Raw genomic sequence first — 22,062 nt, 5'->3', positions numbered from 1 at the left:
AAGGGAAGAATGTTGCATATCGTAATTGGCTTGTTTCTAATTCTTCAGTTTCATTTTCTGCCTACACCAAAGCTCGCAACAGTTGTAAAGCAGTTATTAATCAGTCCAAACTAGAGTTTGAACAGGCTAAGAGTAGAAAACTTGCTTCTTGCCTTAATGGTAACCCAGCATTCTGGTCTCTTGCTAAAGCTATTGGCTGCAACTTTTGCCCATCTTTACTCCAACCTCTGTCTAAATCAGATGGTTCTGTTGCCACTTCAGCCAAGAATAAAGCTGACCTGCTAGCATCCCATTTTTCTTCCAACTCATGTATTAATGATCTTGGTAAAACACCTCCCACCATTCCCAACACACTCCATTCAATGTCTCCTGTGGTCTTCCGTCAAAAGGATATCAGAAGGATTTTGATGAATCTTGATGCTAAGAAAGCTCTAGGTCCTGATGGTATTTCTCCACTTGTTCTCAAAACCTGTGCTCCTGAATTTACTCCTATTCTTTGCCGCCTTTTTTCACTTTATTCCAAAGGTGTTTTTCCTTCTGCTTGGAAATTTGCTCATATCCAGCCAGTTCCTAAAAAGGGTGACAAATCCCTCCCATCCAATTATCGTCCCATTGCAATTACTTCTACTCTTTCTAAAGTAATGGAGAAATCAATTAACCGCCAACTCTTAAACTACCTAGAAACCTTCCGTCTGATCAACGATCACCAGTATGGATTCCGTCAGTGTCGATCCACTGGAGATATTCTGGCTTATGGTACCCATTTATGGACTAATTCAATGGAAAGGTTCGGTGAAACACAAGTAGTTGCTCTTGACATCTCAAAGGCTTTTTGATCGTGTTTGGCATAAAGGTCTTCTAAACAAGCTTCCATCTTATGGTTTGCCAACTGTTTTTAGTAATTGGTTATCCAGTTTTCTCTCTGATCGCTCACTGAGGGTGATGGTAGATGGCTCTCTGTCTTCTAACTTCTCCACTAATGACGGTGTCCCCCAAGGTTCAGTTCTTTCCCCCACTCTTTTCCTCTTGTATATCAATGACCTTCTTCCATTGACTGGAAATCCTATCCATAGTTTTGCCGATGATAGCACATTGCATTCAGCTTTCCATTTTGAGAAACCTTGTCCTGCTCAATCAGCTTCAACTTCTCGAAAATCTGCTACCAATTCCTTAAATGCTAATCTTCAGGTAATTCTCCAGTGGGGCAAAGACAACTTAGTTGATTTCAACCCTTCTAAAACTCAGTCTTGCCTTACATCTCGCAAAAAGGATTCTTCTGCTCCTATGCTTATCTTTAGTGACACTCCGATTTCTAGGCAAAATGATATATCTCTTTTGGGGATTACCCTGACTTCTAATCTCTCTTGGCACAAGCACATTACAAATATTGCTTCCTCTACATCTAAAAAAACTTGGTTTTCTCTTTCGCTCTCGGTGTTACTTTTCTTCCAAACAGCTGCTCACTCTGTATAAATCGCAAATCCGCCCTGCCATGGAATATTGTTCCCACATCTGGGGTGGTGCCCCCAAAACCTCTCTCAGGCTTCTAGATTCCATTCAGAAGAGGGCAGTTAGGTTAATTAATGATTCATCTCTAACAGAGTCTCTCCACTCGCTTTCTCATAGACGCACTGTTTCTGATGCATGCCTCTTCTACAGATACTTCCATGGGCACTGTTTTTCTGAATTGGCTTCTATAATTCCTGCTCTCTCTCTTTCAAAACAGTCCGAACACGTGCCGCCACTAGCCAACATCCATTTACTGTCCAACTTCAAACCCACAGAACCAACTTTTCATCTTCCTCATTTATTCATTCAACTGCCGTTTTCTGGAACAACCTTCCTTCATACGTATTTCCTGAAAATTACAATCTACAGAAGTTCAAGTCCAATGTCAACAAATATCTTCTTTCGTCTTCTTAACCTCAAACCCAAGCACGGTACTAAGTACTATAGGTTCTAATACCTCTCGTGTTTGGGGTTCACATAAAAAAAAAAAAAAAAAAAGAGAATGCCAATAAATCAGAATTAACATTAGTTGAGGCATACGATGCAAGAAAGCAAGCTCTTGCAGCATCAGCCAAAAAAACTGTCCCATTTCACCCATCTATTCACTCCAAATGCTTGTCCAGCTCAGCCTTAAATTTAAGCTATCAACTTCCACAAGACATTGGAAGTCTGTTCTAACAATCTACCTGCTGCTAAAGGCAAATTTCCACACATCTATTCTACCTGTCTTCAATTTGAATTTATGCCCCCTCAGGTTCTTAATCTGAGCACGAGAGAATCCCATCAGTACTGAGCTTGCTCAAGGTCTTATATACGCTCCAATCAGATCACCTTGCATGTGTCCAGGTGCTGCAATTTGCTGAACTTAAGCCTATTTTGGTACGAGCACACATTTGTTCCCCTCACCAATCTTTTTACCATTTGTGCTCATTCTAGTAACTCTACATCCTTCCTAAAATGAGGCCTCCAGACCATTATACAATATTCAAGGTGTGGCCTGATCACTGCCTTGTACAACGGGATAATCACCTCCTTGTTCCTGCTAGCAAAATTCCTATACAGTTGAAATTGGTTATAACGAGCACAGAAATAACGAGATCACAGCTGTGACGAGCAAAAAGCCACAATGATTTTAATGTATGCATATTCCCATACAATTGCTCACTGTTATAACGAGCATACTACAAGGATATATCAAACAAATTTTGGTAACTATGCAAACATTCTGAATTGCTCTGGTAGTCGAGAAAACCCAATTCTTGGAATAGATGAAAATGAAAAGGAAGACTTAGCTTTATGACCACCTGCATCGGATTAGTGGCTGGTTTATGACCTTGTCCTTCCGGGGACGGGGAGATCCAATAGTGCATTGGTGTTCTGCTTGTCCAGTTACCCTATTTACAGATTGTCTTGTATTCACTGAACATTAAATTTATTTCGGGACTTCAAAGAACTTTGTATGCAGATCACTTTTTATTTTAAAGTAAAATCAGTTAGAAACAAACCCTTCCTTCAAAAACATGTCTGCTAACAAAAGAAAGTCTCTAGATTCGTGAAAAAGTCGAAATTATTCATGAGTTAGAAAGTGGTGCAAAAAGTTTTCTTTGTTCTCTTCAAGTGTATCGGCACTGGAAAAGAACAAAGATGTTTACATATCGGCACTGGAAAAGAACATAACCAAAAAAAATTAGAAAGTGCAAGGTTACAAAAACATTGATGAAGCATTGCTTCAATGGTTCACCACACAGAGAAGTGCTGGATTTTGAATAGACGGTCCAATCTTGAAAGCTCAAGCAGAAAAATTGGCTAAACAGCTTGGATATGACGATTTTGTGTGTAACAACGGTTGGCTGGATCGATTTGAAAACTGAAATAATATCGTTTATGCAAAACTTAGTGGAGAATCTCGATCTGGATGCAATAATGGTAAATGAATGGATTGACCGTGTTTGGGCAGAAATCAGGAAAATTTCAATGATGAAGACATTTGCAACAGTTGTGCTACTGCAACAGGATCTAGAAAATTTGGGCAGATTGGCTGAGAAGTGGCAACTGAAGTTTAACATTGACAAATGCAAAGTACTGCATATGGGTAAAAGTAACCAACCCCCAGAGGAATGTACCAACTGTGTGGTATTTACTTAGGGTGATAGAAAATGAAAATGACCTGGGAGTGATTTTTCAGTCAGATATGAAGTTTTCTGAGCAATGCAGACAGGCTGTCAGAGCAGGTCATGGGGTATTGTAAATGATACACGGGAATTTTGCTAGCAGGGAAAAAGGAGGTGATTATCCCTTTGTACAAGGATGATCTTGTCTTGACCATGTCTTGAGTACTGCCTTAAGCTGGAGGCTTCATTTTATGAAGGTTATAGAGTTGCTTGAGTATGTTTGTTTGTTTGCTTGTTATTTGGTTTTTAGGAGCATTATCAACTAAGGCCATATTGCTCTGGGGATATGCAGCGGTCATTCCCTGACCTTTCCGCATCCTCCGTATTTGGTGGTCATGGGCTCGAACCCCAGTCTAATCAAGAAGCGTGTGCTACGCACTGCTGCTCCTGCCTACGGAGGCACCACTTGAGTGTGTACAGAGAAGGGCAACAAGATTGGCGAGGGGAATGAAGGGGTTTTCTTACTCAAGAAAGGCTTAAGTTCTGCAAATTGCACTGGCTGGAGACTAGGCCCCTGCAAGGCGGTCTGATTGAGATGTATAAGACCTTGAACGGATTTAGCACACTGAATTTTGATGGATTCTTCTGCTTGCTCAGATTATGAGCCTCAGGGGGCATAAATTCAAATTGAGGAAAGACAGTTGTAGAACAGATGTGCAGAAATTTGCCTTTCGCCAGCGGGTGGTTAATTGCTGGAACAAACTTCCGTGTCTTTGTGGAAGTCGATAGCTTAAATAAATTCAAGGAGGAACTGGACAAATGTTTAGAGGGAATGGTTGTGTAAAATTGTTTTTTTTTTTTTTTTTTTTAACAAGACTTTTTTATAATTTGACACTGTTATTGGAAAATTGTTAAAACCTTGGTGTTTCAAAAACTTAAGGGTTTCGGGAATACATAACTGATTGGAATAAGGGCTATTCAAAAAGAAGAAAAATATTTTATTGTTAGTTGATAACTGTCCTTCATATCCCCAGATTCAAAATTTGTCCAATATTAAGCTAGTATTTCTGCCTCCCTCCCAATGCAACACCAATTTTACAGCCAAAATGCAACACCAATTTTACAACCAATGGACATAGGTGCAATCAAAGTTTAAAGGATTTTATAAAAGATTTCTAGTTCTACGTATGATCAGTCAAAGAGAACAGAAACTTACCAAGTCTATATTGATATTGGATGCTATAAATTTATTAAATGATGCGTGGACCATTAATTTGACAGCCATATCGAATTGATTCAAGAAATCGAAATTAAATTCAAATGAAATTTCAACTGTAGATGAAGAAGATGGAAACGAAGAAAACAACTTACCATTATCAGAATGATTGCTACACACATTGTAGTTTTAATACAGATAACACAATGAATTATTACAAGTTGATGACAACTTATTAGCCAGTAGCCTTCCTACAGAGAGTGACATTGTGGATGCTGTCCTCAATAAAGCCAATAACAACGATGATTGTGATGATGATTGATGATATGACAGGTGAATCAGTGCTGACAATCTCCCAAACTCAAGGTGCAATGGAGACTCAACACATTGACTGTTTTAAGGGGAAGCTTAAGAAATATGAAAGTGAAATCTTTAAAACAACAAGCATCAATTTTAAGATTCATATATAGACTAATTGAAATCTTGTTTATTATTAAAGAATTTTTTTTAATATAATTACAGTGAAATAAATTGTGTTTAGTATTGAGCGTATGGTTTTAAAATTACACAAATAAATTGTGTTTAATTTATTGTGTAATGTATTGTAGTTTATACAAATAATATGTAGGTATATACTTATATTATTTTTTTCTCTAATATTTATTTTGTTTTTTGAATCTATCTTTTTATCACGTTATTGAGAATTTAAAACAGGAGGTAGATTTAACTCATCACTGATATAAAGTATTCATTGTTTAACGGCCACAGGGGTTTCCCCATCTCTGTTATGATGTAGCGAGTAAAAGTTATAATGAGGAAATCTTTGTCGGTTCCTTGATGCTCATTATAACCGAATTAGACTATATCACTGACAAGACTCCATGAACTGCTCTCGCAGCCTGTCTGCTCTGCACATTGAATTTGATATCTGACTGCACAATTACCTCCAGATCTTTTTTAATTTCTCCACTTCCTTGAGTGTAGTACCACACAGTTGGTAGTTCCTCTTGGGTTACTGCTACCCATATGCAGTACTTTGCATTTGTCAATGTGGCATACTGTCATTAATAACCCTGCCAACCTTTGTATCATTTGCACACTTGGACATTAAGCCTGATATACCTTCATCAATATCATTGATGAATACACAAAACAAAATAGGCCCAGCACCGAACTCCACAAATAACATTAGTCCACAAAGAGCAGTGTCCCTTGATTACCACTCTGTTGTCTCCGACTAAACCATCCCTTTATCCATTGTAGCAACTTGCCTTTAATGCCATACTGCTCCCATTTGTACAGCAGTCTTCCATGTGCAAGCAATAGTATCAAAAGCTTTCCTGAAATCCAAGTAATGATATCAAAATTAATTTTTGCATCCATTTCCTTTGTGACCACATCATAGTATCCAATCAAAGTGGTCAGACAATACCTCCCTTTAACAAACCCATGCTGCGTCTTAACTACTACTGCAGTCTCGTCTAAATGATTCTGCAATGCTTCTTAACCAGTGACTCTATTATTTTCCCCCGGAACACAAGTTAAGCTAGCAGGTCTATAGTTGTGTCATCTTTGAACCCCTTTGTGAATTGGGGATACATTTGCACACATGCAGTCCATGGGTATCTCTCCCAAGTCCAAGGAAGCTCTGCTAGCTTCCTTTGCTACCTCCTTTAATATAACTGGATAGATCTCATCCATCCCAGCTGCTTTCCTTTTGTTTAACTTCAACAATTTCTCCTCCAATTTGCTATCAGTTATTACAAAATCACTTGTTAGACTTTGATCAACTTCTGGAATTCCCCTCCTTGAATAACTCCTATTGTGCGAATGTAGATGCAAAATACTCATTATATTGTGCACCAATCTGATTCATCCCTTCTTTCTACAGTTTACATAAGTAAAGAACTCTTTGCTATTTTCCTTTGCATCATTTGCAAAAGATTTCTCGTAATCTACCTAACCTCCTTTGGAACTTGATTAGAGACTAGCTTATATCTGCCATAGGCTTCTGTGTTGCCTAATAATTTATATACACCCAATTCATTTTTCTTCTATTCTCTGCCACGAGAAACAAATTCATCTGACATCCATTTAGGCTTGAACAGCATTTCTTAGTGGTATGGAAAGCCTAGTGGCCTCCAAGATTAAGTCCCCGAAGGCTTCCCATTTAGAATTCACCATTGCTAACATTATCAGTTGATTCCACTGTATAGAATTTAAAAACCGAGAACACTGTAGTCACCTTTACGAAAGCAAAAGCCCTTCCCTTTACCCATCAAGGGTAAAGGGAAGCAACAATCATCTTTAAGTAAATCCCACTTCAGTACACTGTGATCACTGTCACCCAGTGGTTCCTTTATCTGCAAATTCTTAATGCATGAATAATAACAGTATTACTCCCTCCCTCTGGTTGCCTCTCGAGTATTACTCCCTCTGGTTGCCTCTTGAACACGTTGTTGTTGCATTGTCCACCAATGTCAATTGGATGCACTTCCTTAGATGTTAATTCCTAAATTCCTTAGATCTTAACTAATAGCATAACCCCTCCTTCCTTCCTGTCATGTCTATCTCTTCTGTACACATTGTACTCCCCAAATTCCAATTCTGCACTACTTATATCTGTGTGACAGTAAGCCTCTGATATCCAAACGATATCTGCCTTTGTCTTGACCAGCATTTCAAACTCATTAAATTTATTAACTATACTTCTAGCACTGGTGTACATGCACCTGTTCATACTCTTAGTTACCCTAACACAGCCCATGTATTTACTTGTTACACTATCACTCCCAGCAGTCCTAGAATGGCGCCTCCGTAGCCAGGTGGGAAGGAGCAGCAGTGCATAGCACACGCTTCTTGATTAGACCGGGGTTCGAGCCCGTCACCACCAAATACGGAGGATGCGGAAAGGTCATTCAGGGAATGACCACCGCATATCCCGGAGCAATATGGCCTTAGTTGCTAATGCTACTAAAAACCAAATAACAACAACAACAGTCCTAGAAATCCCCAGCACCTTGCTTTCGAGGCTGCTGCTCATTCTAATAGAAGCAGTGCAAGAATCACTTTTGCCTCTGCCTACTGTTAATCTTTCAGTCTGTGTATCCCCCCAAGCTAGCAGTTTTCTGACCCAACACTGCTTTGATAGCATCAGCAAATATTCTTGCACCCTGTCTATTTAAGCGTATCCCATTTCTGCAGAAGCAGTCTCTGCTATTAGCAAGAACGGACCATGCTGAAAAAAATTCTACACCACGAGACTTGTACAATCCCTTTGGGGCCGAATTGATTGACAAGGCTCTCATCATATACTCCCTCCTATCATGTCTGGGTAGAATTGCAGACACTTTCAAATTCAACCCTAATTGCGACTTTTTTCAACATTGACCTGTACTTGTTAATTAAATCTGCAGATCTCTTACTCTTAAGGCCATTAGTGCTAACGTGAACAACAGTATCACCTTTTTTGTGTGACCTCAAAAGATGATATTTGCTCTACAATGTCATCAACTTTTGCCCCTAGCAAACATACTCTGGTCCTGTTCCGCCTATCTTTTTTGCATAATATATTCCCAGTCTCCCTTACAATAGAGTTACCAACAATAACTAGTTCCTGTGGGTCCAGCGCATTCTGCCTTGGAGATTGCCTCTGTATTTCCTGATGCGAGGAGTGAGATCTGGCATTGAGTTGGGTAGCTGAGAGCTCAATGGGCCCCTCATTAATTTCTTCTAGGGCATTATCCTACACCTCAAACTGTCATAGACACTCATCAGAATACTGAGTTGGCACCTAATTTCTTGACACTACACACCTAGCACACAAAGACATCCTCCTTGGCTAGTTCATGTCCTGTTCCAGAAATGTCCGCAGACATTTCACATTTCGCACATTTTTTAAGACTGTGTGATGCATTGGAGAATTGTCCCCCTTCTTTTCACCCTTGAGCTACAGCACTCACACTAATCCGTAATGGTTGCTTCGCAGCTGTAGTCTGGGTCATGATTTCCATTTAAATACAATTTAATTAACAATGAAATTTAATAAAATTAATAAATTTTATTGATGAATTGAAAAATTATACTAAGCTAACAGGTTTTTAATACGTATTACGCTATCTAGTCTAACATTATACCTTATGCTATCAGTTCATTATACATTACACTATTTTGTATCGACTACAACAATGGTGGCAAGTTGTTCAACAATATTGGCACCAATACCAGTATGAGCGGCAAGTCGTAATTTACAAAAATCACTAGTTAAATTTTTAAAAAATAAGCTAACGAACTATACTAAGCAGATTTAATATCTTTGTAGAACACAATGTAGTATGTTAATTAACGAAGAATATGATAAAATTATCAAAAAAAAAAAAAAAAAAAAAAAGTAAAGTGCAGCCATTATCAACCCACTGCAGGATGGAAGCCTCCTCAACAATTCATGCTGAGGGAAATGGACCATAATCTGCCACGCTGGTCCAGTGCGGGTTGGCAGATCGACCGTATTCAGCAGTCAGGGGCTTGAACCCCGGTCTACTCAAGGAGCGTGTGCTACTGCACTCCCGCTCCTGCCCACTCGGCTACGGAGGCTTATCAAAACTACTTATCAATGGGAAATTTTAACTCTCCAGATTTTGACTGGGACTTGGTAACCCACAGAACAGAACATTTTTTGATTTACTAGATGACTTTCTCTATACCAGTATTTTAAAGATGAGAAAACAATATCCTAGATCTGATTATGAGCAGAAACTTTTCCATTTAAGAATCTTCAGTCAAAGGAACCACTAGGTAATAGTGATCATGGGGTATTGATGTGGGATTTGCTTAAAGATAACTTTACTTAAGAGATATTAAGAGTAAAAGGTCTGAAGGTTTAGGGTTTTTACTTTTGTAAATTACTTTTTTACTTTTTACAATTTTGTAAATTCTATCCATGTAATAATTTATGTTTTTACGTGCAAACAAAAAAACTTTTGTCCCCCACAACATTGCCCATTTCTTCCTCCAACCAGTGCACGGCAAAACGCAATGTCCAGTGCTTCAGTTCCAACACATGGTATGTGGATACCTTATGCAATGTGTATGAAAAAAAAAAAAAATAAAATAATAATAAAATAAAATAAATAAATAATAATAATAAATAAAATAAAATAAATAAATAATAACTGGCGGATTTCTATTTGTTAAATTTTAATTAAATTGGGTTGGCTTGAAAAAACCTTTATAAACAGACCAAATATAAAATTTCACGAAAATCCGTCCACTGGGAGTTGAGTTATTGCATGCAGGCAGATGGATGGATGGATGAAGAAATAATAATTTTTGGAATTCTATTGGTACGATTTTAATGATATTTAGGATGGTTCTACAAATATTTCCAAATGGCCCAAATATAAAATTTCATGAAAATTCCATCCACTGATTTGAGTTGATGAATTTTCATGAAATTACATTACATGCAGCCAGACAGATATGACAGGCACATTATGCGTACATTCTAATATCAACGGCATAATTTTGATGATCTTGTTCGGGTTGCTAACAAACTGAATAAATATTTTGCATCTCCATTTACATGTGAAGAAATTTTTAGAAATGGGATACCAGATGTATTACTTTTATAAATGGGTGGTGCTAAATGATTTTATGATAACTCTGAGAAAAGTTGAAGAGTGTAGTGGGTAAAGTGGAGGAGAAACTGTTGAAGATAAACACAAGAAAGGCACCCGGGGTGGATGGGATCTATCCAGTTATATTAAAGGAGGCAGCAAAGGAAGTAAGCAAACCCTTAGCCATAATTATGAGAGCTTCATTGGACTCAGGGGAGGTACCCATAGACTGGAAATGTGCAAATGTGACCCCAATTCACAAAGGAGGATCAAAGGCTGACACAAGTAATTATAGACCTGTGAGCTTAACTTCTGTTCCAGGAAAATTAATGGAGGCACTGGTTAAAGAAGCACTGCAGGATCATTTAGACAAGACTTCAGTTATAGCTCGGACACAGCATGGCTTTGTTAAGGGGAAGTCTTGCCTGACCAATTTGATTGGATACTATGATGCAGTCACAAAAGAACTGGTTGCAGGGAATAGCTTTGAATTTGCAGGGAATAGTTTAAGGCTCAGCAGGACAGGTATTTTGAACAAACAGAGGGGTGAAGTGGTTTTTTTTGGCTGATGCTGCATAAGCCTGCTTTCATGCATCAAATGCCTCTACTAATGCTAATTAGCATTAGCATTAGTAGAGGCATTTGATGCAAGAAAGCAGCATCAGCCAAAAAAAAAAAAAAAACCCACTTCCACTTCACCCATCTGTTCGTTCAAAATAACTGTCCAGCCGAGCCTTAAACTTATTTAGGCTATCAACCTCCACTACAAGGGATGGAAGTCGGTTCCACCAACCAACCACCCGCTGGCCAAAGGCAAATTTCCGCACATCTATCCGACATCCGTCCTTCCTCAATTTGAATTTATGCCCTCTGAGGTGATTATTCTGAGCTAGAGGAAGAATCCCATCAGCATTAAGCAGGCTCAAACCATTCAAGGCTTTATACACCTCTATCAGATCACCTCGCTGGTGCCTAGTGCTAAAGCTAATTACATTAAAATCAGCAGCAAAACAGGTTGGTGAGTAGACCTTTCATCATAAAGAAATAAACACAGATATTGTTAGGCCTAAATGGATGTCAGATGAACTAATGAGACATATGGCAGAGAAGAAAAATGCATGGGATACGTATAAATTAATGAGTGACATGGAAGCCTATGATAGATATAAGCTGGTCGGTCTGTAACCAAGTCACAAAGGAGATTGGACAGTCAAAGGCAGATAATGAGAAATCCTTGGCAAAGGATGCAAAGAAAAACTTTGTTTTTCTAGAAATGTAAACTCTAGAAGGATGCAAAGAAAAACTTTGTTTTTCTTTGCATCCTTTTAGAGTTTATACCCTAGAAGGAAAGGGATGATTCAGATTGGTCCACTGGATATTGATGGTTCAACTGTTGATGAAATTACATACAAACTAAATGAGTATTTTGCGTCAACATTCACCCATGAGGAGTTATTCAGGGAGGGGAATGACGGAGGTGAGTTAAACTCTGGCATTGAGCTAGATGATTTTGTAATAGCCGAGAGGAAAGTGGAAGAGAAATTGTTGAAGATAAACATAAAAAAGGCACCTGGGGTGGATGGGATCTATCTAGTTATATTAAAGGAGGCAGCAAAGAGCCTCTTTGGACTATAGACTTCCACGGACTGGAGATGTGCAAATATGACCCAATTCACGAAGGAGGATCAAAGGGCGACACAAGTAATTACAGACCTGTTAGTTTAACTTCTGTTCCAGGGAAATTTATGGAGGCACTGGTTAAAGAAGCACTGCAGGATCATCTAGACAAGACTTCAGTTATAGCTCGGACACAGCATGGTTTTGTTAAGGGAAAGTCTTGCCTGACCAATTTGATTGGATACTATGATGTGGTCACAAAGCAACTGGATGCAGAGAATAATTTTGTTAGAAAGGCTTAGATCTTAGAAAGGCTTTTGATACTGTTGCACATTAGCATTAGCATTAGTAGAGGCATTTGATGCAAGAAAGCAAGCTTATGCAGCATCAGCCAAAAAAATAAATAAATAAAGTAAAAAAAATATATAAAAAATAACCACTTCCACTTCACTCCTCTGTTCGATCGAAATACCTGTCCAGCTGAGCCTTAAACTTATTTAGGCTATCAACTTCCACGACAAGGGATGTTAGTCTGTTCCACCTACCAACCACCCACTGGCTAAAGGCAAATTTCCACACATCTATCCTACATCTGTCTTTCCTCAATTTGAACTTATGCCCTCTCAGGTGATTATTCTGAGCAAGAGGAAGAATCCCATCAGCATTGAGCATGCTCAAACCATTCAATGCTTTGTACACCTCTATCAGATCACCTCGCTGGTGCCTAGTCTCCAGACACTGTAATTCGCAAAACTTAAGCCTTTCTTCGTAAGAGCACCCCACATGGAAGACTGCTGAACAAATTGGAGCAGTGTGGCAATGAAGGCAAATTGCTGCTATGGATAAAGGGGTGGTTGAGGAGGAGAAGAAGACAGAGTGGTAATCAACGGACACTGCTCATCGTGGACTAATGTTATTAGTGGAGTCCCTCAGGGTTCAGTGTTGGGCCCATTGTTGTTTTCTGGATAAGGAGGTGATTATTCCCTTGTATAAGGCAATGGTTAGACCGCACCTAGAGTACTGTATACAGGTCTGGAGGCCTCATTTCAAGAAGAATGTAGAGATGCTGGAACGAGTACAGAGAAGGGCAACAAGATTAGTGAATGAAACAAAGGGGTGCTCTTATGAAGAAAGGCTTAAGTTTTGCAAATTACAGTGTCTTGAGACTAGGCACTAGCGAGGTGATCTGATAGAGGCGTATAAAGCCTTGAATGGTTTGAGCATGCTCAATGCTGATGGGATTCTTCCTCTTGCTCAGAATAATCACCTGAGAGGGCATAAATTCAAATTGAGGAAAGACAGATGTAGGATAGAAGTGTGGAAATTTGCCTTTAGCCAGCGGGTGGTTGATTGCTGGAATCCATCCCTTGTCGTGGAAGTTGATAGCCTAAATAAGTTTAAGGCTCAGCTGGACAGGTATTTCGAACGAACAGAGGGGTGAAGTGGAAGTGGTTATTTTTTATTTATTAGTTTTTTTTTTTTTTTGGCTGATGCTGCATAAGCTTGCTTTCTTGCATCAAATGCCTGTACTAATGCTAATGCTAACACGATATTCCGGAATAAAGAGAAGATTCTGAAAATGTATTTATGTTTTTTATATCAGTGAAGGGGAAACACATTTCACCATTTATTTATTTATTTATTTCGTATGATGTGATCAATACACGAAGGAACCAGTTTTTTCTTGCTTCCTTCGTGTATCGTGGCTGGGATATCCAACCAACCGGTTGGTTCGGCACCATCGTGATATCCAGCACGAGGCGGGAATCGAACCCGCGACCTTTGGGTTGCCAGGCAGGCACTTTACCTACCCGGCTAGCCCGGTCGGCACATTTCACCATAATAACAAATTAAAAAAAATCACACAATTCCAGCTATCGGTATTATCGCAAATGCAATTAGATTGAGTTTATAACAGATTCCACTAGCAGGAATGCAACTGGAAATTGTTTTTGTTTTATGGTAGTAACTCACAGAAATGTGCTTTAGTAAAATTTGAGCTATTGACCCTGCCTTTAAGGTGTTGTTTATTCAGTTGCTACATGAGCACAGCTTTGTTTATGTGTGTACCAAGCATGCCTCCTCATTTTGTAATTGTGCTTTATTCCCTAAAAATGAGTAAAATACTTAAAAGGTGTGAAAAGGAAGCGTTCTGGTGAAGACACTACAGATTCAGAGAGAAAAAGAAAAGCAATATCGATAAACAGAGGCGGACTGGGTCAAAAATTCTTACCCGGGAAAATTTGTAGTAGCCTCATACTACGGTTTATGGCCAAAATCGCACTGGCCTCCGGGATTTCCCCGCTAAGGCTAGTCCGCCTCTGTCGATTGAGAAAAAATATGAAATTGTGAAATGCTTTGAGCAAAATGAAAGACCATGTGATATTGCACGTGCTATATGTGCAGGCCTAAATGAGGCAACGCCGAGAATTAGAAAGATGCATAAAAACAACTTTCATGGCAGGAACAACTCAAAATGCAATTAAAATCCATTAGATCAAGACACAAAGAATTGGAAGAGATGGAACAGCTGTTATCTGTTTGAATAGAAAATCAAACAAAAAACAAGTTTGCTTACGATAAAGCAAAAGGATTAGCAATATTTTATTACATAATAGTTGTAATAAAATACTTACTTATATCATTATGATAATTTATTGTGTTTGGTAATGTTTTGGTTACAAATGTGTGTTCAATTTTGCAGAGATGTACTAGACAACTTACTAGAAGGGATGAGAAAATGACTTACCCACCCCCAGATGCAGTTTAAGTTTGCTTCCTTGAATCATTAAATCTTAACACTCTATTGAAACACACTGTACATTTTTACTTTAATTTGTGCATTATACATACATGCATTGTACATACCAGCAGTCATAGCATTACATATATTCTACTGTGTAAATGTACATATGCAAGTGCACGAGTGTATATATATATATATGTACAATCTGAAAAGAGCCAGATAAGGGTTTTAAATGTATCAATAATTTGACATATTCTTGTATACATCAGCATTTTTGCAGACAGGGATCATTCTTCTCCTGAAGCAGGTATTACAATAGATTCAGTCCTATTTGAAACCCCCTCAGAACAGGCAACATGTAGACAGCCATCACTAAAATAGTAGAAAAGAATATGATAAATAAGAGTAAACGTAAGTATAAATAAATTTTATGATGAGGTAAGCACTTTTGAAATTTGATGACATCATTACTTGCACATTTTTTTTTTTAAATGCAAAAAAAAAAAAAAAAAAATCATCAATGTTTATAACAAATATTCAGAGTGTGGTCCCTGTCTCACTATTGACTTTGACTTTGTACAAATATATACCAAGTAGAAGGAAAAAGTGCACAAAACTATTTTCACAGCCATGGAGCTGATTACACTACCCAACATGATTTTTACCTCCAGCAAATCAGTGGTTGTTTCTGGTCCAGTTTTATGTATAGAATTTAAAATCAATCATGAAAATTTCCTATCACGTCTCAGTTTTAAGATATAGATAGATAACTGGATTCTGTACAAAGATATTACAGTTTGAAATACAATTTTTAAACTTATTAACTTTTGGTTGGTTTTGTTTATTGGGCTAAAAGTTAAGCAAGTATATCATTACTGTTCTTGCAATATAGTATATTTTGATTTTGATGCACTTTTCCAGACAAGTCAGCATTTTTATTAATTTTATTACGCCATTCAACTGTTCAATATATAGTGTATGATAAACTACACTACAAGAATTCACCTTCTGTTCAAATTTACCAATTGCTTTTAGGTTACTGCATTGTTAAAATGGAGAAGACAAAGCACAGAACTTGTGTCAATCACCCAGACAACTTCTGCTATGTTTGTGGACACAACTCCAGAAACTCAGAGAAAGAAAATATGCAATGTCACAAAAGTTGCATATTCATTGTACTTCGGCTGCAAGATAGTGACCAAGAAAAAAATTGGGCTCCACATATCTGTTGTATTACTTGTACAACGAACTGAAGGCTGTGGTTATATGGCAAGCTGAGAGCATTACCTTTTGCCATCCCTATGGTGTGGTGCGAGCCCAAGAATCATTTCGAAGACTGCTATTTCTGCATGACAAAAATAAAAGGTGTTTCTAAAAAGAGCAAGCACTGCATGAAATATCCAAATATCCCATCAGCAATTAGGCCAGTGCCACATGGTAAAGAACTGCCAGTACCCGTGCCACCAAAACCTTGGGGTATTGGAAGTAGTGATGTGAAGGTACAGAAGAAATCGTTTTACCAGATGCAGCGGAACCATGTACTTCACATGATTTGGACTACGAGCCAGAAAAATAAATGGCCCTACACTACACTGAACAAAAAGAATTAAGCGACTTGATCAGAGACTTGGGCTTACCCAAAGAGAAGGCTGAATTACTCGGATCCAAACTACAACAGTGGAACTTATTCGGCAAAGGTACAAACATTACAGTATACCGTAAACGAAATGAAGTTTTCAAGATATTTTGCAATGGAAAACAACATGTGTCTGCAAAGACGTCATTGGTCTTATGCACGAACTGAACATTGATCACAATACCTCTGAATGGAGTTTGTTCATTGATATGTCAAAGCTAAGTTTGAAAGCAGTATTGCTTCATAATGGAAATACTTTACCATTCCTCTTGTTCATGCTGTTTGTCTGAAAGAAACTTATAATAGTATGTCCTTGCTGCTTTATGTTACAATGGCTATGGTTTGAATATTTGTGATCTCAAAGTGAATGGACTGCTTTGTTGGGTTGCAAGGTGGTTTCACTAAATACTGTTGTTTCCTGTGTGTGTGGGATAGTCGTGCAACAGCCGTTCATCACTGACATCTGTAAGTGATGAACAAGGAGGGCACTTCCACCAGGACATATCTGCAATGGAAAAACAATACCAAGGTCGCTGGGACTCTGCCTCGATGGGAGATTAGTGTTGGTTACTTAAACGGGAAAGCAATCTGGAGTATAAAAGGAAATGATTAAGTGGGAAACATGTCTAAGCAACATATATTGTGTGTTTGTTTATTTGTTATTTGGTTTTTAGGAGCATTAGCAACTAAGGCCATATTGCTCCGGGATATGTGGTGGACATTCCCTGACCTTTCCGCATCCTCCGTATTTGGTGGTGACAGGCGCGAACCCCAGTCTAATCAAAAGTGTGCTATGCACTGCTGCTCCTTCCCACCTGTCTACGGAGGTGCCATATATTGTGTGTAATAATTACAACCATGTATGCTGATATTGTATAGAAACAAGGAATTTAAAAAATGTGTATATCTTTTGATTGTGACAGAAGTAAAAGATTGATATTTTCATAATCAGGCCATTAATTAATTTCTGAATAACCAACTTTCGTTCCAGGGGCATGACGAAAAAAAAATTTTGTCAGGTAGTGTTACTTTAATATATTGAAATCAATTATTTACTTGTAAAAATTCTGTGTTTTCAAGCAACTGTAATTTGTATTTTCTGCTGAATGTACCACCAATATATAAAGGTTCTTTTTTAAGAGGGAAGTCCTTAACTACAGACCAGTTAGACTGACTGGTAGGAAAAATCTTTGAAGCAATGATTAAGAGTGCAGTCCAGGGAAAATCATGTTTAATTAACCTGTTAAGGTTAATTAAACTATTTAAACACAGTTACTCATGAACTGGGAGTAGGCAACAATTTTGGCAGTTTTAGCAAGGCATTTCATTCAGTCCCTCTCGAAAGGTTACTGTATAAATCAGAATTACTGGAATTACATGGTGGTATTACTGGAAAGATCCTAAGATGGTTTGCAGGGTGGCTGCACAGCAGAAGACAGAATTGTGATATGATTAATGGATATTCTTCAGATTGCAGTAACATCAGAAGCGGGATCTCTGAAGGATCAGTTCTTGGACCACTGTTGTTTCTGATTTTGATAAACGACATTGATGAAGGGAGAGCATGATGTCAAAATTTGCAGATGATGTAAGGACAGGTAGAGTTGTAAATGATCAGTGACAAGCAGCATTCCTTTGGGATGACTTGAAAAGACTTCAAGAATGGTCAGAAAAGTGGTACCTATGTTTTAATACAGCAAAATGTAAGATCTTATAATTGGGGAATAGCAACCCAAAAATAAATTATACATGTTGATGCATTATTATGGGTGGCATTACTTTAGTGAGGTTATTCTTGCTTCTTGGTGTATCAGGGTAATTGCAGTTTGAGGCCTCTGCAATATTTATGCAATTACAGGCATTTTGTTACATTTTTCATATTGACATGAAAATGTGGCATACAGAATAGATGTTTACATTTATTTCTGTTTGGAGAGGCCTCATTTATTAATCCTAGCCCCAGGAGTGGGTGGTAGGGTGAAAAGACATATCAACTACCTTTGGTGTGAACTGCACTGCTGGTGTAGAACATTAGTTGCTGTACTGAATGGTTAATTCATATAAGAAAGAATTTTAAACAATTAGCTGCCTTGCACTTATAAGCAAAATACTGAAGTCCCTGATGAATTTCTCAGTCCTACCTCACAGCATTCCATAGGTATGGAATGTCAGAAAGGTCAAAGAAACTAAAGATTATAGAAATTTTCACTTAACTACGAAAGTCACATCTAACTGGCATATGCATCTTAACTCTGCTTGCTTACCTATATTGCTACATAAGCTTCAAACTTCACAGCATTATATACAGGTAACCTTCGTATAAAATGTTCCTATAAAATGTTGCGTTGTGCGAAACCATGTTATACAAGACTAAGAAAAAGTACAAAAAGGGGATTATGTTCCAAAAGCTAACCAAAATACGCTATTACGTTATCAAAAATACACCAGTCTAGATTTCGTGTATCTTCTGCTCTCTTTAAAAAATCAGTAATCTGGGTTTATTTACTTTTGCTTGATAAATATTTGTGAATTTCACTGTATGGAACTAAGCATTTTTGAAGCTCCTTTTGAACTTTGGGGGCTCTCCTTTCATTCAAGAATCTGCATTCAAAAAATAAGATTCTAATTGCTCAGTTAGGTTTACGCTTTCCCCTATGCTTTTTAGTGTAAAATTTGGAAATTTATGCCGGCTTCTTTTTCTACCAGTAATTCTTGAATGTCTTCAGTAATCATATCTTTTTTTTAAATTTTTTTTGGGGCATTTGCGACCATGTTACCTTGTATATATTGTCTATAAATTGCATGTGTCCTGAGTTCGATTTTATGTTTTGCTGGACGAAAAGCCAGAGTTTCTGGAAGAAAAAACCTATGTTACCCTCACCCAACTACTCAGCCACGTTGTGAATACCCATAAAATTCCTCCCATCATCAACAGGATTCAAACTCAGGTCTTTTCCACCTGCTCATCAAAACCTTCCCTTCCTACTGACTTAGCAAGTTCTACTATAGCACCGATTCCGTTTTCTGTCAATTCAATCATATTCCCTGAATGAACTTTTCCACACGCATTTAACGTTGATGGTTTTACTTCTTTCAGCGATACAGCTATTATTCTGATACAGTCCACAATTGAGAAATGTTTCCATGCCTCTATTACCTCAATAGATTCGGAATCGATTTTTGTCCAAAATCCATTGTAACGATTTTCTGATGGAATGAGTTTTAAAGGTGGATATAATGCCATGCCTTGATCTAATGGCTGAATGAACAGTTGTATTAACCCAGTTTACTTGAGGTTTTACTGTACTTAAAAATTATTTAACTGTGGCAGTAGGAACATAACTTCAACATTTGGATGACTTAAATCTTTTGGATGGCCTAGTGTGCTATCCAATAGTAATAAAACTTTTAAATCTAGATTTTTCCACAAGTTCAATATCACAGAACGTAAGTAATGTAATTTCCCAACAAAACAAAATAAAATACAGGGATTTCTGAATAATTTTTTTTGACTAGTGATTCAACAGTGGGGATTCAAAAAGAGTGGAAATGTTGAAAAATTACATAAACATAAAATACATAAGGTACGTCCTCCAGAAACCGTGTTATACGGGGGTTGCCCGTACTGTTATTTAGTTTTGGAAATCGGATGTTTGATCTAACTGCTTTTTGGAGGATGTACCTTATGTTAGCCTGTTTCAGCTAATCTTTCTTTTGGATGGCAGGAGCAACCACCTCCAGTTCATTTTCTGCAAGGGGCTTAAGAACTGCATCATTTTGTTCTGTTCTGTACAGGAACTGAACCCTTGTGAATGGCAAAGGGCTGCTGTATTCCAGTAAAAGAGAGAGATTTTTTTTGTGGGTGCCAAGCATTGAGAACAGACTTCTGTGGGAGGACACAATTGAGGTATTTACAACTTTAAAATGCTTGAGTGAATTAAATGCTGGGTATATATTTTTCTTTTGCAGGTAACAAACTACACAACATGTACTTAAATTAAAGAATAGTTGTAAACCAGATTATAAAAAGTTACCTGGTAAAATTCAGGTGCTTGTCTAACCATTCCTTAAATTCATATAAACACTCTAGTTCTACAGGATTAGTCAGTAATTTGTTAATGACTGTTTGGCTGAAAGAAAATTTTTTTACACCGAGTCTACAACCATTCTTTCTTAATTCAAGTTAGAGTCCACATCTTCTACTCCACAAAACTGGTATGTACAGTAAACTATAGAATGTTGTAATCCTACAGGATTACAACACTCTTTAATATATATGTCATAATACAGCAGAATTTCATAATATTCTAGCAACACAGCATTACAAGGTTGAACTTATCCCCCCACAAAAATTACTATTTAAGAATAGTTTACTTGAGGTTTTACTGTACTTAAAAATTATTTAAAACCAAAAATACTTCATTTAAATTTTGAAGATCATAAAATAACTAACCTCCTTAAGTGAAATCCTACAAGCACATCAGAACCTGCAGGGATATCATTAAGTACAACCTAAAAAAAAAAATTATATACATTATTAGGCATTATTATTAGGTAAATAACAAAAATGAATAAACAATAAAATAAAATCATGCATTTAACACCCCTCTCATGTAAGTCTCATCCAGATCAATTTAGAATCTCTCCAAACTGTCAGCCTCAACCAGCTAGAATGGAACTTAATCCAATAATTAACAACTTGCTGGCTAAAAAGGAACTTCCTGCAATCCAGTCTAAGCCTCTTCCACTATAATTTGAACTAAGAGCCCCTAGTTCTGGAATTATTTACAACATTGAAAATCAATTTACTTTCACCTCTCCAAGCCCTATTATATCCCAATTAGTTCTTGAAAAGTACCTAGTTACCAAGCTCTATAGCCCACATATTCAGAGTTTTTCCTCATATGGCTGTCCTTTTGCCAATTTAACCAGGTATGCTAGGCATCTTTGGATCATTTCGATCAACTTAACAACACTTTTTTTTTGGTGGAGCAGGTGGAGTATTACAAATGTGATCTTACAACTGATTTATAAGCAAATGTGTTCAATAAATCATGAAGAGGAAAACACAGACCCACTTTGCTGCCTGCTTGGAGAACTTTACGTTCAGTTGTATCATAACTTCCAAATCCCTTTCTTCCTCTACTGTTCTTAATTCATTCCTCACCAAGTGTATAAGTTATTCTAGGGTTAGACTTTGCATTTTGCTGCATTAAAACATAGCTGCTACTTTTCTGACCATTGCCATTCTTAAAGGTGAATTTTAGTTGTCCAGAAGAACCACTGCTTGGTGCTGTATGATTAAATACTCTATTAATCTAAACATTATCTGTACATTTTTATGTTATGCCCTGTATCCCTTTGTTGACCTCATTTAAGAAACTCATAAATAAAAGTGGTCCCACTACTAATCCTCAGGAATCCTATTTCCTGCGTTAGTCCAATCTGAAGAATAACAATTAATCACAACCCTCTGCCTCCTGCCCTGTAGCCATCCTAAGATTTTTCTAAGGATTTTTTCCTGATACCAATATGCCCCAGCTTATACAGTAGCCTCTCAACTTTGTTGAAATCCAAGTAAACAAGGTCAAAATTATTTCATATATCATTAA

General features: G+C 37.6%; 1 protein-coding gene and 1 long non-coding RNA gene across 2 annotated transcripts in view; one reads left to right on the top strand and one right to left on the bottom strand.

Moving 5' to 3' along the window:
• LOC150076572 (uncharacterized) overlaps positions 1-15,195 on the top strand; it is a 40,262-nt gene extending 25,067 nt beyond the window's left edge. The window contains exon 3 of the long non-coding RNA XR_016547811.1: positions 15,084-15,195. This is a non-coding gene — a long non-coding RNA (uncharacterized LOC150076572). The remainder of the gene's footprint in view (positions 1-15,083) is intronic.
• The window catches only part of LOC150076571 (heat shock 70 kDa protein 14-like), a 231,739-nt gene continuing 224,686 nt past the window's right edge, over positions 15,010-22,062 (bottom strand). The window contains exons 13-14 of the mRNA XM_090387461.1: positions 20,904-20,962; positions 15,010-15,186 (exon numbers count right to left, since the gene is read on the bottom strand). Of these exons, the coding sequence (XP_090243587.1) occupies positions 15,102-15,186; positions 20,904-20,962 (144 nt within the window). The 3' untranslated portion in view covers positions 15,010-15,101. The remainder of the gene's footprint in view (positions 15,187-20,903; positions 20,963-22,062) is intronic.

Source organism: Mastigoproctus giganteus, chromosome 13 (genome assembly GCF_048544385.1).
Source record: "Mastigoproctus giganteus isolate SK-2022 chromosome 13, ASM4854438v1, whole genome shotgun sequence".
Taxonomy (NCBI): domain Eukaryota; kingdom Metazoa; phylum Arthropoda; class Arachnida; order Uropygi; family Thelyphonidae; genus Mastigoproctus; species Mastigoproctus giganteus.
Note: the sequence above shows the minus strand (reverse complement) of the source record. Positions and strands in the feature narration are given on the sequence as shown.